Below are 19,953 nucleotides of genomic sequence, written 5' to 3'. Positions count from 1 at the left end.
ACCATTTATCTTAAAATAACTCTTCTGATGTCCACTTAGAACATCTCCAAATCGGTGTTAGAACCCAATCCTCAGTACCAGTGGAGCTTGAATTCCTTTCCAGGGTCCCATGTTTTTAGCTTGGATACAGAAACTTTAAAGTGGAGCTACAAAGTGAAAATATGAGAGATGAAATTCTAAAATGCCCTACAGCCAACATCTGTGCAACAATACATCAGATAACCTTGTGTTTTCCTAAGTGGCTGACGACAGGAACTGAAAATACTATTAGAACTGAGGACAATTATAATGGCTTTCTGTGTAGACACCACACCATGACTTTTAGAACAGAATAAGGAAGGGAAATACATCTAAAACAGAGTAAGAAAACAAAAATGTTACCCCCCTCAAAGTGTGAATGGAGGGCATGGAACAGTTTTAGTTTTAGTTAATGCTATAACAGAATACGGTAGACTGGTGGTTTATCAACAATAGAAATTTATTTCTCATAATATTGGAGGCTGGGAAGTCCAAGATCAAGGGGCTTACAGATTTGTTTTCTGGTGAGGACCCACTTCCTGGTTCACAGATGGCTGTCTTCTCTCTCTCACATTGCAGAAGGGGTGATGGAGCTCTCTGGGTCTCTTTTTATACGTGCACTAATCCCATTCATGAGGGTCTTACTCTCCTGACCTATTACTTCCCAAAGCCCTACCTCCAAATACCATCACACTGAAAATGAGATATCAACATTAGAATTTTGGGGGCACACAAACATTCGTCTACTGCAGACATTAAATAAGAATCTAGGGAAAATTCTAGCACAGAATACATTTGAGTTACAGAGTGAAACATAAGACTTAAAGAAGGAACAGTGAAAATATTCTCTTTAGGATGAAAATGATAATTTTTTTTTTTTTTTTGAGATGGAGTTTCGCTCTTGTTACCCAGGCTGGAGTGCAATGGCGCGATCTCGGCTCACTGCAATCTCCGCCTCCTGGGTTCAGGCAATTCTCCTGCCTCAGCCTCCCGAGCAGCTGGGATTACAGGCACGCACCACCGTGCCCAGCTAATTTTTTGTAATTTTAGTAGAGACGGGGTTTCACCATGTTGACCAAGATGGTCTCGATCTGTTGACCTCGTGATCCACCCGCCTCGGCCTCCCAAAGTGCTGGGATTACAGGCTTGAGCCACCACGCCCGGCCGAAAATGATAATATTTATGTACTGAAAATATATCCTTGACAGTAGTGATTGGGTTTGAAGTAAGTATGGTAGCATAATCTAAAAGAATATTTCTGATATAAAAGGAATTAATAATGTGTGGAAAAGGCATGTTCCACTCTCCCCTAGTCAAGTCATACCCCAGGTTTGCATAAACCCCTTTGCTATTCCTGCCTTTAACCACTTTTAATTTCTTTTAAATGAAACCACTGAGAAAGTAGAAAACAGAAATGGTGGTAGTGAACCAGGTATTAAAAACACTTCCAACGAAGAACTTAATAAATAACTTTTAAAAGGACATTTTTATACTCTGGCCATTATAGTACTTGGTAAATATGGGTATGTTGGCATCTTTTTCCTTGACCCATCAGAAGTCTTGAAAGATGTGGTCCTCTCCAGAGTTTCAAAGTGTTTTATTTTTTGAAGAATGAATTTCACTACTAACCTTATTTCTTTCATATTCTACTGGCTACTTTACCAATATAAATTTAGTCTTCATAAATAAAAAAGTATGTTTTCATAGCTGCAAGTCTATATCCATTATTGTGAAGTTTGCTGTCAAGGAGATTTGATGTTCCATCATGAATTAAATTATCTGCTCCCAAAGTAACTTAATTTGCAAAATGTCAGTAAAGTTCATAGCTCTCTATTAAAATTCGAGCCACTCTGTCATGTAAATACAGTTAGACGGTGAAATCTCACCACCTTCATGGCAGTCATCAAAAACCTTTAAAAAAGAAAAAAATTATATTCAAACTAAAGTTTTAAAATATCTAAGACCCAACCACTTCTTTAAAACAAAATTAAAAACAAAACTTTCAAATGGAAAGGGATTAGGCCTGTATTTAAGAACATACTATAATAGGGCCTGCTCTTTGTGATCATCAAATTAGGAGAAGTTAGGAGAGAGGCCTTTTACTGTGGCATTAAGATGACCATGCTCACCTGTCCACTGGGCAAAAGGCTATCAGCAGGTAACACAGGATACAGGAAGGGCGACCTATACACATGAATTACTTAATTTTGATTAATCGAATGTTTTATGTTTGCTACCTTTCTGTGAAGGGTACAAAATAGAATTCCTAATACGGTAGCCTTTTGTCTAGGGATTGAAACCAGGGCACAGAGAGCTTAGACAGATAGACAGAGTCTGGTATAATGACATAAAACACACACAGGCTCATGAGTGCTACAAATGCCATGAGGACTGGGATAGTATCTCTTGCCCTCTATCCTTAGTGCCTAGAGCATAGAGCTGGCACTTATAAAAGCTGGGAATGAATAAAGGAGGAGTGTTGAGACATGCTGCAGGGGAAAGACATAATCTCTGGGTTTGAATCTGGTTACTCCTAAGCTGTATGCCCCTAGGTCTTCCTAAACCTATTTAAGGAGAAATAACACCACTAGCTTCAAGAACGTAAGGAGGACTGATGAGACCACCCATGGAAATCATCAAGGATATCTGGCCCAAGGCAGGTTCTTAAAAAATCTCATTTTCTGCCCTATTTCAAGGCCAAGAGCAGAAAACGCAAACATCCTTAACGTGGTTATTCCAAGAAAGAATGTAAAGCAGGGGGCCAGGTGTGGTGGCTCATGCCTGTAATCCCATCACTTTGGGAGGCCCAGGTGGGCGGATCACCTGAGGTCAGGAGTTCAAGACCAGCCTGGCCAACATGGTGAAACTCTATCTCCACTAAAAATACAAAAACTTAGCTGGGCACAGTGGTGGATGCCTATAAACCCAGGTACTTGGGAGACTTGAGGTAGGAGAATTGCTTGAACCTGGGAAGTGGAGTTGCAGTGAGCCAAGATCATGTGACTGTACTCCAGTCTGGGGGAATAGAGTGAGATTCTCTCTCAAATTAAAAAAAAAAAAAAGGAATGATATAAAGCAATGATTTGTTCATTAAAGGTCTGTTCAGCAAGGTTTCATGGAGGTTTGAACAGCTCTTGGTCAACTGTTGAGTCTGAGAAAACCGGTGTGCATGTTCTGTTTCTTAATGTGGCACTTGTACCCTGGGGCAGGCAAGTGTAAAGTGAAGCCACTTGAACTCACCGGGCAGAGTCCACAAGGTGCCCGGACCAAACCCGTGGGCGGGATAATTGGATTGACTGCCCTGTACAGTTTCATGTGTCCGTCTACACTGCCAACTGTGCCTTCTTTTGCAGCGATGATTGTCATCTCCACTTTCCCATCATAAATGAGTGTATTCAGGATGGTTTCAATGTCCTCCATGGATAACTCTACCTACAAAAGGGATACATTAGAAAGGAAACAAATAGGACAGAGAGACATCCACTTGGAGGGTGTTAAAAACAGTAAAGGGTTGCCAGGTGTAGTGGCTCATGCCTATAATCCCAGCACTTTGGGAGGCCAAGGTGGGTAGATCACCTGAGGTCAGGAGTTCGAGACCAGCCTGATCAACATGGCAAAACCCCATCTCTACTAAAAATACAAAAATTAGCTGGGCATGGTGGCAGGCGCTTTTAATCCCAGCTACTTGGGAGGCCGAGGCAGAAGAATGCCTTGAACCCATGAGGCAGAGGTTGCAGTGAGAGGAGATTGTGCCATTGCACTCCAGCCTAGACAACAAGAGCAAAACTCTGTCTCAAATAAATAAACAGTAAAGGGTCACAATTCTGTTGTGAAATGTGAGAAACACTATGCTAGGTTGGAGTAATTAAAAGCACAAAGAGGAGAGACAGTAGTCCAAGTTGGCACAAACCACTGAAATGCTAGGGACAGAACTCCAAGCTCATGCTGTGTTTGACACTTTCTGATATCTTTACTTTCTAAGTAAAATCTAGAAGTCTCATAAAAAAGTAGCATTTCTTTAGCAAGAATTTGGTGGAGAATTATAAAATGCTTGAGCAAAAAGGCACGTTAGATATCAAATAGTCCAAGTTCCTAGTTTTTTAAAATGAGAAACCTGAGGCCCCGGAAATCAAAATGAGATGTCCATATGGTCACTTTGATTTCTTCACTGTGAAAGCATTGGTGTCCTTAAAAAAAAAAGTCAAAGGGTACAGTGGCTCATTCCTATAATCCCAGCACTTTGGGAGGCTAGTGCAAGAGGATCACCTTGAGTCCAGCAGTTCAAAACCAGCCTGGGCAACAAAATGAGACCCTATCTTAAAAAAAAAAAAAAAAAAAAGCATCAGTGTCCTTATGTATTAAGTCTTCAAAACAATCTGCTACTACTGACTTACATCTCTAAGAAAATGTCACATATGCTGAAATGTCCCTGAGAAAGTCAAGAACTTGTCAGACTTTTGAATTTGGGTGGGAAACAAGCTGCCAGGCCTGCATTTTACTGCTCTGTGACCCACCCTCAAGAACAGTTCAGATAATGCCCAACGGCAGTGACTGCTTTGTCTAAGCTACAGGACAGTATTTTCCCAAAGAGGATTCTGCAGAATGTTCATAGCTATCATCTCAGAAAAACAGTCTGGGTCAAATACACATTTGGAATACACTGTAATTTGTGATGAAGAGTAAGTTTTTATTTTTTTAAATAATTGAATACCTTTATTTACTGATATGAAAATCCATTATATATTGTAATAAGCAAAAGCTGTATTATGAATATAATTGCATCCAATTTTTATAAAAATGTATGCAGAAACAATTTTGAAAATACAGCACATGCCCATATTATTGTTTACTTTCTCTGGACTTTGATATTATGGGTATTTTTATTTTATTTTTAATAGTATTCCATATTTTTTTTTATTTACTGCATTTTAGGTTTTGGGGTACATGTGAAGAATATGCAAGATTGTTACATAGGTACACATGTGGCAGTGTGATTTGCTGCCTTCCTCCCCTGATGAAGAGTAAGTTTTAAAAAATAAGATGAAATTCAGTTCTGACCTTACTAATTCCCAGTTCACAGATATATTTCCACACTTCATGTGATGAGGCAAATGAACTATTTCTTTGTATCATTGGGTTCTGTTTGCTTTCTCGTGCTGCTTCTGCCTATAAGGATTGAAATATAAGAAATCTAAGCAGGAATATTGATGTTTTCTGAATATAATTTATACTGAGTCAAACCAACAGCAGAACCTATTTTGTTTAGTAAAAATCTCCAATTTCAGGGTTTTAATTCCTATAAAATATGATAAATAAGATTAAAATCCTTTATGAAAAGCTTTTTAAAAGAAAGTTTGCAGTGATGTTTCCTCAATCATACCTCACCTTGGATTGTAGAAATTTAAAACACTGTTGGTTAAGCACCTCTACAAATTCAGATTCAAAATCCTGGTCACTGTACCAGGCTCCACCAGTCACAGACCGGTCTGGCTGCAGGTTATAGAGCATATACACCTTCTTTTTTGAGGCCTAGGAGAGAACATGCACAGTTCATGTGTTAAGATAACAATTTTCAAAAATGAAAATAAAACACCTAGATTTTGAAACAGTTTAACATTTACAGAATTATTGCAAAGATGGTACAGAGACCTCCTATATACTCCATGCGGTTTCCCCTATTTTTAACGTCTTGTATTAGTGCAGTACACTTGTCACAATTAATGAACTAATATTGATAAATCATGACTAACTAAAGGCCATTACTAACTAAAAACAGCAAAGGGTTGCCGAGTGTGGCAAATCCGAATCTTTATTAGATTTCATTAGTCCAAATGTCCTTTTTATGCTCCAGGATTCCATCCAGGACATCATACTACATTTAGGTGTCATCTCTCAGGCTTCTTTCAGTTGCGACAATTTCTCAAACACCATTATTTCTATGACTATGGACTCATGAGTATTTATTTTATACTTTGAGTTACATTCCAATACTTCATTGTTATTCTCACGTTGGAAGCTTTTCATTTGGTTCCTGTACCCTTTGACATGCTCCCTTCAGAGAGAGAGAGAGAGAGAGAGAGAGACAGACAGAGAGAGAGAGAGAGAGTGTGTGTGTTTTAGTACCTTTTTTTTTTTTTGAGACAGGGTCTTGCTCTGTTGGCCAGGCTGGAGTACAGTGGTGCAATCTCAGCTCATTGCAACCTCTACCTCCGGGGTTTGAGCGATTCTCCTTTCTCAGCCTCCCAAGTAGCTGGGGTTCCAGGCACCTACCACCACACCCAGCTAATTTTTGTAGTTTTAGTAGAGACAGGGTTTTACCATGTTAGCCAGGCTGGTGTTGAACTCCTGACCTCAGGTTATCCATTTGCCTTGGCCTCCCAAAGTGCTGGGATTACAGTCATGAGCCACCGTCCCTGCCTATTTTAGCATTTTCGTACTTTCCAGCACTACAAGATGGCAGGAGCATTTTCTCTATGTTCATTTTATTGCAGCACTAGACGTGTTCACTGCCATCGAGATGCCATCAATTCTAGGCCTTCTCAGTCGGCAGCACAAGATTTATGTATGCATATTAACCCCTGTATATATACATATCTATACTCAATATTTCTAAATATAACCATCTTTATTATTTATATTAAATTACACAAGAGTCCGTACTGATGTTTTCAAGTCTGATCCATTGCTATGTGGATCATTCTAACTTTCCTTGTTTATCTGCAACTGCCCACTCCAACAGGGAGGAAACCAGATTTCACTAGGTTGTTTAATGAAGAATCTGAGCCAGGCCTTGTGGCTCATGCCTGTAATCCCAGCACCTTGGGAGGCTGAAGTGGGCAGATGTTGGAGTCTAGGATTTCAAGACAGGCCTGGGTAACATGGTAAAACCCTGCCTCTACAAAAATAAAAAAAAATTAGGCTGGGCGCAGTGGCTCACACCTGTAATCCCAGGCTGAGGTGGGAAGATCATGAGGTCACGAGTTCGAGACCAGCCTGCCCAACATGGAGAAACCCCGTCTCTACTAAAAATACAAAATTAGCTGAGTATGGTGGCACGTGCCTGTAATCCCAGCTACTCGGGAAGCTGAGGCAGGAGAATTGCTTCGAGCCAAGGGGTGGAGGTTATGATGAGCCAAGATCGTGCCACTGCGCTCCAGCCTGGGCGACATAGCAAGACTCCCATCTCAAAAAAAAAAAAAAAAAAATAGTTGGACATGGTGGCATGTGCCTGAAGTCCCAGCTAGCTATGGTGGGAGGATGGCTTGAGGCCAGGAGGTTGATGCTGCAGTGAGCTGTGATTATCCCACTGCACTCCAGCCTGAGTGACAGAGCCTGACCATGTTTCAAAAAAAAAAAATTGGCTAGACTTTGTCCCTTTTTCCTGGGACGTAACTTCCACAATAGGCCTTGTTATTCATGGTGAATCCCTTAGATCACACCTGAGTTTATGCTAACACCTGGGTTTATGACTCCTGAAAAGACTCTATAATAGTTTCAGGATAGGAGTGTCCACGCTGGAAAGACCAACCACATGCTTAGAGGATCGGGGCTTTGGGCCATGTGACATCAGTCCAATCTCTTGGGAGGGGAGAGGAGCTGGAGATTGAATTCACTCACAAGACCAAAGATTCAATTAATCATGCCTGTGTAATGAAACCATAATAAAAACTTTGGACACCAAAGCTTGGGCAGGCTTCCAAATCTGGTTGTCATACAGAATAGTTTCATTACCCTAAAAATATTTCTTATGATTCACCTATTCAACTTTCCCTACCAACCCGGCCCTTGCCCCTGATCTTTTTAGTCTGCATAGTTTTGCTTTTTCCAGTATGTCATATAGTTGGAATTATAAAGTATGCAGCCTTTTTGGACTGGCTTCTTTTACTTAGCAATACGCATTTAAGATTTACTCATATCTTTTCATGATAGCTTATTTCTTTTTATAACAGAATATTCTGGTTTGTTTATCCATTCACCTGTTGACACCTTGACTGCTTCCAGTTTCTGATTATGAATAAAGCTGCTATAAATATTCATGTGGTTATGTGGACTTAAGTTTTCAAATCAGTTGGATAGAGACTGTCTCAAGAAAACAAAACCAAAAAAAACCTACCCAACTTTTTTACAAAGGGGCTGTACCATGTTGCATTCTTAGCAATGTATGAGTGTTCCTCTCGCTCTATATCTTGTCAGCATGTGGTATTACCGATTTTTAGATTTTAGTTATTCTAATAGGTGTGTAGTGGTATCTGACTACACTAAATTGTATTTTAATTTGCAGTTCTCTAATGAAAAATAATGTAAAGCATCTTTTGTTTCTTTTTTTTTTTTTTTTTTTTTTTTGAGATGGAGTTTCGCTGTTGTTACCCAGACTGGAGTGCGATGGCACGATCTCGGCTCACTGCAACCTCTGCCTTCTGGGTTCAGGCAATTCTCCTGCCTCAGCCTCCTGAGTAGCTGGGACTACAGGCGCGCACCACCATGCCCAGCTAATTTTTGTATTTTCAGTAGAGACAGGGTTTCACCTTGTTGACCAGGGTGGTCTCCATCTCTTGACCTCGTGATCCACCTGCCTCGGCCTCCCAAAGTGCTGGGATTATAGGCGTGAGCCACCGCGCCTGGCCATAAAGCATCTTTTCATATGCTTATCTGCCATCCGTTTATCTTCTTTGATGAAGTTCAGATCTTTTGCTCATTTTTTTTTTTTCCTGAGATGGAGTTTCTTTTGTTGACCAGGCTGGAGTGCAATGGTGCAATCTTAGCTCATAGCAACCTCTGCCTCTTGGGTTCAAGTGATTCTCCTGCCTCGGCTTCCCAAGTAGCTGGGATAGACATGTGCCACCATGCCAGGCTAGTTTTGCATTTTTAGTAGAGACCGGGTTTCACCATGTTGGTGAGGCTGGTCTTGAACTTCTGATGTCAGGTGATCAACCTGCCTCGGTGTCCCCAAGTATTGTTTTCTTATTGTTGAATTTTAGGAGTTCTTTGCATATTTTGGAGACAAGTCCTTTATCAAATATGTAATTTGCAAATATCTTCTAGTATGTAACTTGTCTTTTCATTCTCTTAACAGTATCTTGCAAAGCAGAGGTTTTCAAAAAATTTTGATAAACTCCAACTTAACAACTTTTTCTTTCACAGGCTACTGTTGGAGTTGTGGTCCAACAATTTATTAACAAAGCCAAGGTCATGTAGATTTTCTATGTTTTCTTTAAAAAGTTTTAAGTTTATACTTTACACTTAGGTCCAAGATTATTTTAAGTCTTAAAAAGACACAGAAGTTCACCAACAGATGAATGAATGAAAAGTTATATATATCTGTATAATGGAATTTTAATTGGCAATAAGAAGGTGGCCGGGCATGGTGTCTCATGCCTGCAATCCCAGCACTTTGGGAGGCCGAGGCCGGCAGATCATGAGGTCAAGAGATTGAGACCATCTTGGCCAACATGGTGAAACCCAAAGAAATGAAGTACAATATGGATAAAGCTTGAAAACATCATGCTAAGTAAAAGTAGTCATACCCAAAAGGCTACGTATCCTATTATTCCATTTATAGGAACTGTCCAGAATACACAAAATCTATAAAGGCAGAAAATAAATTCGTGGTTGTTAGGGCCTGTGGAAAGAGAGGCTGGGAAACAAATACTAGTGCCCACATTTTGGGGTGATCAAAATGTTCTAAAATTAGGACAGTGGTGATGGTTGCACAACTCTTACAGTAAAAACCAGTGACTGGAAATCCAAAGATTTTACACTTTAAAAGGATGAATTCCGTGGTGTGAATGCTAAATCATATTGCAGCAAAACTGTTATTTAAACATAAAGATGTAGAAGGAAGACTGGCAAAATGAGGCTAGGTCATGGATACACAGGGATTCTTTATATTATTTTTTCTACCTTTGTATATTTTTGAAATTATCCATTAAACAATGTGGAAGGGAAATGCTATTCTACATGAGAGAAGTGGTATGGCATAAATATCACTTGATAAAGATGAGCATCAAATTCTTATAATTGATGTTATAATTCTTATAATTCTTGTTTCATTCAAAAATAAAAACTTGAAGCAACATATCTAAGTGGATATTTGAGGAAAGGTCTACTTAATGCCACAGACTTAACAGCTTTGAAATGATCAAATTTGAATTATAGCTTGAATACTTTTTTCTTTCTTTTTAAAGACTCAATCTTGCTCTTGTCTGCCAGGATGGAGTGCAGTGGTGCAATCTCAGCTCACTGCACTTCCCTCTGGGGTTCAAGAGATTCTCCTGCCTCAGCCTTCTGAGTAGCTGGAATTACAGGGGTCTGCCACCACGCCTGGCTAATTTTTGTATTTTTAGTAGAGATGGGGTTTCACCACGTTGGCCAGGCTGGTCTTGAACTCCTGACCTCAGGAGATCCGCCTGCCTCAGCCTCCCAAAATGCTGGGATTACAGGCGTGAGCCACCATGCTTGGCATATAGCTTTAATTTTTGTGAAATGTGTACTGAAGCAGACTTTATTCTAGGGTAATCTCAGTTCCTCTGATGTGTACATCAGTGAGGTCAGGGGCAGATGTCCCTCAGGAAGCCAGCTCTGGAACAGAGGTGGGGCAGGATGAGCAGGAGGAAAAACACACGTATACTGGAAGAGAAGCTCCACCAAGGCAGGGATCTTTCTATGACTTGTTCATTAAAGTATCTCAAGCACTCAGAACAGTGCCTGGCACACAGCAAACACTTTGTTGAATGAGAAAGCTAATATGTCAGGATAAAGTAAATTATCTTACACATCACAGAATCTGGGAAAAGTGTTCACGGTTCCAAAGATTCTTCACCGAAAATAGTCAAATAGTTTTAGATTTTTGAGCGGGTGAGAAATCAAGAACTATGTAGGGACAAGTCTAAGCACTATCTCCAAACCAACTTAATCCAGACTTAAATTTTTAAGTCTTTTTTGACCAGCTGTTCTAAATCAAGATATAACTTCAAGAATAAAAACTTGAAGCAACATATGTAAGTGGATATTTGAGGAAAGGATTACTCACTGCTACAGACTTAACAGCTTTGATAAGCTTTTTACTTTCCAAATTCTTCAGAATTTTGTTGATTTCTGTTAATGGCAAGTTACTTTTATAGCGGATATCTCTGCTCCATATTCCTATGAGGAAGTAAAGTAAAATAAGTTGAACTACAGTTTTCATGGATTTTTCTTTTCTTTTTTTTTTTTTTTAAGAGACAGGGTCTTGCTCTGTTGCCCAGGCTGGAGCACAGTGGCTATTCACAGGCACAATCCCACTACTGATCAACACGGAGTTTTTTTGACCTGCTGTTTCCAATCTCGGCCAGTTCACCCTCCTTAGGCAACCTGGTGGTCCCCTGCTCCCGGGAGGTCACCATATTGATGCCAAACTTAGTGCGGACACCCGATCGGCATAGCATACTACAGCCCAGAACTCCTGAGCTCAAGCAATTCCCCACCTCAGCCTTCCAGTAGCTGGGACTACAGGCATGTGCCACTGTGCCCAGCGGTTTTCACGGATTTTTAATTTTATTCCTCTTCGCTTCTGCCTCATTCCAAAGCTAGCAGTATAAAGCGAACAACAGGGGGCCGCGGTGGCTCCGGCTAGTTGTCCTGGCGCTTGAGGAGGCGAGGCCATGAGTTCAAGGCCAACCTGAGCAACACAACAAGCTCTCATTGATTAACAACAACAACAAAAAAGCAAGCTAACAATAAAAATGAAATGACTTAGAGGTAAGAACCTTGGCTAAAGTAGCAAAAATATGCTAAGCGGTAAGTCTAATGCTTTATAAGACTTATTTTAATGATTTATAAATTCTAACTAGAAATTTCTTGGAATCCCAGTGTGGCACATTTTTAAAAAATTTATGAAAAGGGCTGGGGACAGTGGCTTATGCCTGTACTATCAGCACTTTAAGAGGCTGAGGCAGGTGGATCACCTGGGAGTTCAAGACCAGCCTGGCCAACATGATGAAACCTCATCTCTACTAAAAATACAACAAAAATTAGCCCAGTCTGGTGGTGTGCACCTGTAGTCCCAGCTACTCGGGAGGCAAAGAATTGTTTGCCTCGGCACGAGAATTGTTTGAACCTGGGAGGCGAAGGTTGCAGTGAGCTGAGATCGAGCCATTGCACTCCAGCCTGGGTAACAGAGCAAGACTCGAACAAAAAAAAAAAAAGAAAAGAAAAGGACATTTTTGAAATGGAAGGAAAAATCATGGCTGCAACTGATTAACTTATATCATTGCCTTCCATCATCTTCTGTACCCTAATCTGTGTTTTCTGATATTTTCATTTTAGATTGTAAATGTGAAAAACAAATTTGGGTCAAGGTCAACTACCATCTTCAACTAGGACAAAAACACTCTTTAGATGAGTGTCTGCATGCATGTAATTCATTATTTATACAACATTGTATTTGTGAGATGGAAAAAGAAGTCTAGGGTTCTTATGGCTGCTAAAAGCCCTGTGTGAGAAGCAATTATTTCTTTTTCAAATAAGTGGTTTTTTTTTGTTTTGTTTTGTTTTTTTGTAGAGACAAGGTTTCACTGTGTTACCCAGGCTCATCTCAAACTACTGAGCTCAGGCAATCCGCCCACCTCAGCCTCCCAAAGTGCTAGGATTACAGGCATGATTCACTGTGCTTGGCCCAGAAATAAGTGTTATATATGGAAAAGGGATGTATGGAAATATTTTGCTTTATTTTCTTCCCAGTGTAGTGGTCTAATGAGATAGGAAGATTAAAAAAATATGCAGAATGGCTTTCTCATAGGACTATTTTTTTTAAATGGTAAAAAATTTATATTTTAATAAATATAAGAATTAGTTATATAATTTCCGATATCACAATTTTTCAAGCTAATATCAATGAATCAAATAGATCCTAAATTATTGTAACTTAGGATTGCAATCTAGATACAGTCCTTCAAGTGGGTAGACGGGGAAGTGTAGCTGCTGAGGGACTTCTGTTAAGACATTGCTACACCACTCCAGCTTTCCTTTCGGTCCCTGTAAAAACGAGAGGTGTCAGCATCCACAGTTTATAGATAAGATGAAGAAACTGAAGCTCACAAAGTTTAAGTATCTTGTCCATGGTCATATAGCTACAATATAAGAATTTCTTTTTTAAAAACTTAAGTTTTATTTATTTTGAATAGATAAAACAGTCATGTGACTCAGAATTCAGAAGTCTTTTTCCATCTCTGGCCACACCCCTCTAGTTCTTGTCTCTTGCAAGGCAACAGTGGCCTTACTCGGGTGTCCTTCAAGCACATGCATGTTATACTTGTATGTTCTATTCCCTTCCTCAACATACTCTGTTCACCGAGCTCTACCCTGGGAAGCTGAGATCTGGGTCCCTATATCTAGTTCCAAAAACAATGTTGTTTTTCTGCCTCATCCTTCACATGCTTACCTTTATTTCCTGCATCCTCTATGATTTGATATACTAGCTTTTCTTGGTTATCTGATCCCTTCATTTTACTGCAGGGGAATAAAGTAAAATTAATAAGGTACAGACTATAGGATAATCTAATAATCTACATCACTACTTAAACAAAATGAGCAGACAGGGTCACCACAGTGACATATTTACCAAAAGAAGAGGCTTACCTTAAAAAGAATGAGACAGAGCTGTGTGTACCAACATGTAAAGATGTCCAAGATACAGTAAGTGAAAAAAACAAGTTGCAAAACAGAATGGATAGCATGATTCCATTTTTGTTTAAAAAAAAAAAGAAAGATTATATATAAATATACAATCATCTATGTGTATTTTATTATAGTCAGAAGAAAGGCTATGTACTAAATTATTAAAAGCAGTTACCTCTGGGAAATGGAATATATCATAGGTGGCATACACAGGACAGGTTTATGTAATTTTGTATTAGCTTTATTCTCAAAACATACATTACTTTTGCAATAATAAAAATTTTCTTAAAATTAGAAAAACAGGTACTTACCCAGCATTCTGAGAGTCCTTTATTCTATATAAAAGGCCTGTATTGCTCCTTAAGAGATCCAACTGACCCTAGTAACACAGTGGAAAACAGGAGTCAATTATTTTGGAGATATGTTAAATCAAATGACAAATGTTGATGCATTCTTTAACATTCTTAATTTTCAAAACCTGCTCTTTAATCTCAAAATTTTTCAAAATATCAATACTAACAATTTCCTATATGCTAGATCTTGGCTTGGTTATATGATCAATGCATAAAGAATTTTTAAAGAGAAGCCTGAGAATAAAAATCTATATTCAAAATCAAATAAATCCAATTACACATATAAAATAAAAAGTTGAAATAAAGGCTAAATAGGCATATTCTGTTGCACAGTGAAAAATAAAATTTATAAAGTTAATGGCTGGGCATGGTGGCTCACACCTGTAATCCCAGCACTTTGGGAGGCTGAGGTGGGTGGATCATTTGAGGTCAGGAGTTCGAGACCAGCCTGGCTAACAGGGCAAAACCCAGTCTCTATTAAAAATACAAAAAGTAGCCAGGTGCAGTGGCACTCAGCTACTTGGCAGGCTGAGCTGTGACTGCACCACTGCACTCCAACCTGGGTGACAGGGCGAGACTCTATCCTGAAAAAACAAAAAACAAAACGAAAAAGGTTAATAGTGACATTTGCTGATGTCGGCCAATGAATAAAAGGACTAGAGTAGTATTGTTTTTATATAGCAAATCAAAAGTAAAATATTATCTGTCATACCTCCTTAATTTCCTTGGGTTCAAACTTAAGAGAACCCAGAAAGTTATACCATTAGGTTCTGGAAGATCTAGAAAGCTATAGTTGAGAGGGACAATCATTCCCTCGCTTTATTTATTTATTTAGAGACAGAGTCTCGCTCTGTAGACCAGGCTGGTGTGCCATGGTGTGATCTCGGCTCACTGCAACCTCTGCCTCTAGGATTCATGCGATTCTCGTACCTCAGCCTCCCAAGTAGCTGGGATTATAGGTATGCGCCACCACACCAGGCTGACTTTTGTATTTAGTAGAGACAGGGTTACACCATGTTGGCCAGGCTGGTCTCAAACTCCTGGCCTCAATGGATCTGCCCGCCTCAGCCTCCCAAAGTGCTAGGATTACTGGCGAGAGCCACCATGCCAAGCCCATTCCCTTGTTTCAAAATAGACACTCAAGACTTGGAAATAGATTTGCATACTGAATGAACAGTGACACACTCCCTCTGTTCCCTGACCCCACAAAGTGGCAAACTAGAACTACAAGGCCCAATCCAGAGACTTTATTTGGTCATTTATCCAGCTTATGAATACTTGCTGAATACTTGTACTGTACCAGCTGTAATGATAGGTGTTTGGGGGAACATCATAGATTCTAAAAGGGAAGCACACAGCTGACTTCAATACCCATCTGGCTGGCATTAAGATAGAGGTAAGTAAAGCCACCCTGAACTCCCAGGTTGGATACTCAGAGAACAGGCTGTGGTACAACCTGAGGGGGTTCAGTGACTTCCTGCAGACAATGGCAGAGCCGAGCCCTAAAAAATAACAAGGAGTTAGTCATCGTGAAGAATAAGAAGAGCTTTCTAAGCAGGGGAACAACATGAGTCCCAAGGCATGAAACAGCATGATGCGGCAGGAAACTAAAAACAATCCGCTTCTCCTGAAACCTAACGTTTGAGGTGGAGATGAGGCTGGTTGAGGACGCAGGGACTCAATGTTGTAAACCGAGGAATCTGAACTTGAATCTCCAGTATAAACAAATTGTAGGCGGTAGACTTCCATGGTCATATCTGCATTAAAGACAGATCAGGGGCCAGGCGCAGTGGCTCATGTCTGTAATCCCAAATCAGGCTGGCTTCTCTGAGACAGAGTCATGGAAGCCAGGTAAGATGCTACTGCAACTGTCCAGGTATGAGCCTGAACATGATGCAGTACCAGGAATAGAAATGAAGGGGGTGTGGAGAGCAAGTTTAAGAACTGTTTTTAGAGCTAAAATCAGAAACCCTTCATGATTGCTAATCACTCTCTTTCTTAATATCCTTTGATAGCTCTACTACTACTTACATACAGCCTATAGCCATAGCACTCACAGTGGGTTGGTGGTGGCAGAGGTGGTGAAAGAGAGGTGCTGAAGATGATTTTCAGTCATAAGGAAAAAGCTGAGAGGGGGATCAGAAGAAAAAAAGAACTTTTTCCACTGCCACAACCTCCTGAAACCTCTTCCTCTATCCTTCCTAGAGGTGAAGACCTTCACCACAATGAAATAACTAAAAGTCAGCAACATTCCTTTGCTCTTGGGTTAGAACAGCAGTCAGCAATCTGCTCCACAGCTTGTTTTTTTTTTTTCGCTCTTGTTGCCCAGGCTGGATGCAATGGCACAATCTTGGCTCACCACAACCTCTGCCTCCCGGGTTCAAGAGATTCTCTTGCCTCAGCTTCCTGAATAGCTGGGATCACAGCCATGCGCCACCATACCCGGCTAACTTTTGTATTTTTAGTAGAGATGGGGTTTCACCATGTTGGTTAGGCTGGTCTCAAACTCCTGACCTCGTGATCTGCGTGCCTTGGCCTCTCAAGGTACTGGGATTACAGGCGTGAGCCACCATGCCTGGCCACAACTTTCCTAAAGATCAGAAGATATGGGTGAGAAAAGACAACTAACTTTCCTAGTTTGGTGAGGTTCAGATCGTTTGCTTTTTTTTTTTTAAGATAGAGTCTTGCTCTGTTGTCCAGGCTAGAGTGGCAGTGGTGCAATCTGAGCTCATTGCAACCTCCACTTCCTGGGTTCAAGCAATTCTCCTGTCTCAGCCTCCTGAGTAGCTGGGATTATAGGTGTGTACCACATGCCTGGCTAATTTTTTGTATTTTTAGTAGAGACAGGGTTTCACCATGTTGGCCAGGCTGGTCTCGAACTCCTGACCTCGTGATCTGCCTGCCTCAGCCTCCCAAAGTGTTGGGATTACAGGCATGAACCACCGTGCCCAGTCCACAGCTTGTTTTTATAAAGTTTTGTTGGGACCTGGCTGTAGCCGTTTGTTTATGTATCATCGACCACAGCTACTTCCTGCTAAAATGATAGTAGTTGTGACAGAAACCATATGGCTCACAAAGCCTGAAACATACACTCGCTGGCACTTTGTAGAAAAAGTTTGGCAACCCTTGAGCTAGAAAACTGATGGGAAAGGTTTAAGAAAAGATTCACCTGACCCCAAATCTCCACATCCAGAGCCCTTGGAAATCAAATAAGCCTAGTAGACTTAAAAAACAAATCAGTCTTTCTGAGAAGAAATTGATGAACTAAAAAGAAAAAAACAAAAACAAAAAACACACACACACAAAAACAAATCAGTCTTTCAGATGAGGCCTTGGCATATAACTATTTAACCTAATTGCTACTGAAGCCAAACTGCAATGCTCTCAGGAAAAGGATGTTTTGAAGATGAAACAGGGAGAGATTTAGAGCATGGGGCCCCACTAGGTGGGTTTTTAGACAGTCTTGTTTGTTTGTTTCTGGACAGTCAGAGAATGGCTTTACTGATAAATTCCACCATGATGCCACTGGGGGCTAAGGCTGCACTTCCTCCCCAAGGCCCAGCATTCTTCGTTCAACTGGACTCATTCTTGCTTCCTGAAATGCTCAGAGTGACAATGTGGAGAATGAAACCCTGATGACTCGGCTCTGTGACAACAGAAAAATCGGGGGCTGATGGGGGGTGGAGGAGATGGTATATTTCATAGGAAATGGCCCAACACTAGCAGCAGGAAGCAAACAGAAGGTGAGAACAGACTATGCCTACTATGTATGGCAGTGGCAATTAATAAATACAACAGTTATAATACATTTACTTCATTTGTCTCATAATGCATAATTATTTCTTCTTTTTTCAATTCAGGCAGTTTGAGCTGTTTCCTAGCTTAGAGTCTTATCAATCAAACCTAACACACTTTCTTGTTTTATGACTGCTGTATTAGGGTTCTCCAGAGAAACAGAACCAATAGGATACATCTCTCTCTTGAAAGATTCAGTATAAGGAATTTGCTCTGTGATTATGAAGGCTGAGGAATCCCATGATTTGCCCTTTGCAAACTGGAGACCCAGGAAAGTTGGTGTTGGAGATCAAAGGCCTGAGAGCAGAGAGCTGATGGTGTAGATGCCAGTCCAAGTCTGAAGGTCTGAGAACCAGGAGTGCTGAGGGCATGAGATCCATAGCCCAGCTCAAGATAGAATTCAAAGAGTGAATTCAATCTTCCTCTGCCACTTTGTTCTATCTAGACCCTGAATGGATTGGATGATGCTCGTCCACAATGAACCCACATCTACTTTACTCAGTTCACCAATTCATAATGCTAATCTCTTCCAGAAACACCTTCACACACACTCCAATAAAATGTTTAGGTATCTAGGAATCCTGTATCTTAGCCAAGTTGACATGAAATTAACCATCACAATGATAATCAGCATATCAGTAATTACTTAGATTCACCTTACCATAGACAACAACCTATTGATGGCTACTGCCCGCTGCTGGGCTTCTATATGAGGCATTTCATTCTGAATTACTTGGTCTGTGATTCCATGAGGGAACTGGTGACATAATTCTATAATCCTAGAAACAAAGGTATTAATGTTACTCTTCATGGTTACCTGCTTCAAGAGACAGTGGGGGTAAAAATACAAGCAGAATAGTTTGAAATTGGGCCTTTTTCACATTTGGCAGACAATCTGGGTTTCTGTGATGGTTTTGGATTAAAGCATGTTAGAAATTGAAGATTATTTCTAAATACATGTTTACAGTATTATTGTTATTTAAGAAGACTATTTCTTTTCCTCACTAATATGAACTTTAAATCAGAGCAAAAATCTAATGAAATCACAGAAAAAATATTAAAGCTGACACTTCAATTTTCTCATATAATAAGTATGACAAAGTTAAGCCATAAACCTGCAAGCAGGAAGCAAATGCAGATGTTTCTGGTGGGAAGCCAAAATTTGTTATGACAATTCCCCATAATGGGGGCCTGTTATGGGAATCATACCTACCAAACAAAAATAAGTCAACGTCTTCACCTAGTCAACAGGATCAACAAATGTATTATTCTTAAGTTTGAGAAAGTTGGGTCTTTCAAAACTACATGAGAATCTAAGAGTGGCAGTGCCTGGCAAAGAATATAAAAGTGGCAGAGGCCTTGGGTGCCCTAAAAGTCTTGCGTTCAATACTGCACTGAAACCACCTGGCTTAATGTTGCTTCGTAATCACCAACTGTGCCCTAACTCTGCCTAAACGTTTTGTCGTAGACGTTCCCTTACTGACATGAGCGATCCTGGATCAGAACATGCATTCAAGTGTTCTACGGGGAAGGAAAGTCGAGGATCTCCTCTCAAAGTATTGATCACGTCAAAGTTGAAAGGAAGCGCATCATCACGACTTCCCAAAAAGCGGGAGTCCCAAGCCGGAGCCTCCCTGGTTTACCTGTTTTCTATTTCGACCGGCCTCCCTGGTTTACCTGTTTTCTATTTCGACCGGATCCGCGTCGGGCGGCTGCACCTTCACCTTCACCTCCGCCATGAGGGCCCAGTTCCTGACGTCTGCGGGAAAAGACGCACTGAGCAGCCCACTAGCAAGCCGGAGAACCCGGGGAATCAGTAGAGGAAAGCGCTCGGCCAAGAGCAAGGGGCCTTCTTCCTCGTGTCGCAGCCGGTCCTTCCTTGCCTTTCGGTGGGAGGTGGCCAAGCCGCGCCTGCTCCTTCCTACTTATAGGCGCCGTTACAGGTTCTTATTCTTGTTTTCCAGAATGTCAATGCCCATAGGACGCACAAGCTTGTTTCCTTCATTCTGAGTTGGGAAGCCAACTTTTAGCACTTTGCAACTCTGTGAAGGAATATTCTTAGATGCCTATTGGAAAGCCCTGGGAAAGGACCTCCAGGCGGGTACCAGTCTCCCTGCGGCGAGGCAGGGGCGGG

The 19,953-nt window shown here is 40.7% G+C and overlaps 2 protein-coding genes across 11 annotated transcripts in view; one reads left to right on the top strand and one right to left on the bottom strand.

Moving 5' to 3' along the window:
• Nucleotides 1-460: 460 nt before the first annotated feature.
• On the bottom strand, nt 461-19,676 carry POLR3F (RNA polymerase III subunit F). 8 transcript variants are annotated; one of them, XM_008995807.5, is made up of 10 exons: nt 19,463-19,676; nt 18,481-18,598; nt 13,983-14,050; nt 13,633-13,653; nt 13,436-13,503; nt 11,048-11,160; nt 5,404-5,547; nt 5,077-5,184; nt 3,259-3,450; nt 461-1,929 (listed from the first exon to the last, which is right to left on the bottom strand). In XM_008995807.5, the coding sequence occupies exons 2-10, from the start codon at nt 18,535-18,537 to the stop codon at nt 1,852-1,854; spliced, it is 849 nt and encodes a 282-aa protein (XP_008994055.1). In that variant the 5' UTR covers nt 18,538-18,598; nt 19,463-19,676; the 3' UTR covers nt 461-1,851. The 8 variants fall into 8 exon arrangements, with proteins under 8 accessions (XP_008994055.1, XP_008994054.1, XP_078227589.1 ...); XM_008995806.5 differs by having other exon boundaries at nt 19,497-19,676; XM_078371463.1 differs by lacking the exon at nt 13,633-13,653.
• Nucleotides 19,416-19,953, top strand: part of DZANK1 (double zinc ribbon and ankyrin repeat domains 1) — an 86,933-nt gene continuing 86,395 nt past the window's right edge. For all 3 annotated transcript variants that reach the window (XM_078371444.1, XM_078371437.1, XM_078371435.1), the window contains exon 1: nt 19,416-19,762. The gene's annotated coding sequence lies outside the window, so the exon portion shown is untranslated. The remainder of the gene's footprint in view (nt 19,763-19,953) is intronic.

Source organism: Callithrix jacchus, chromosome 5, assembly GCF_049354715.1.
Source record: "Callithrix jacchus isolate 240 chromosome 5, calJac240_pri, whole genome shotgun sequence".
Lineage (NCBI taxonomy): Eukaryota > Metazoa > Chordata > Mammalia > Primates > Cebidae > Callithrix > Callithrix jacchus.
This window is presented reverse-complemented; position numbering and strand designations above follow the sequence as displayed.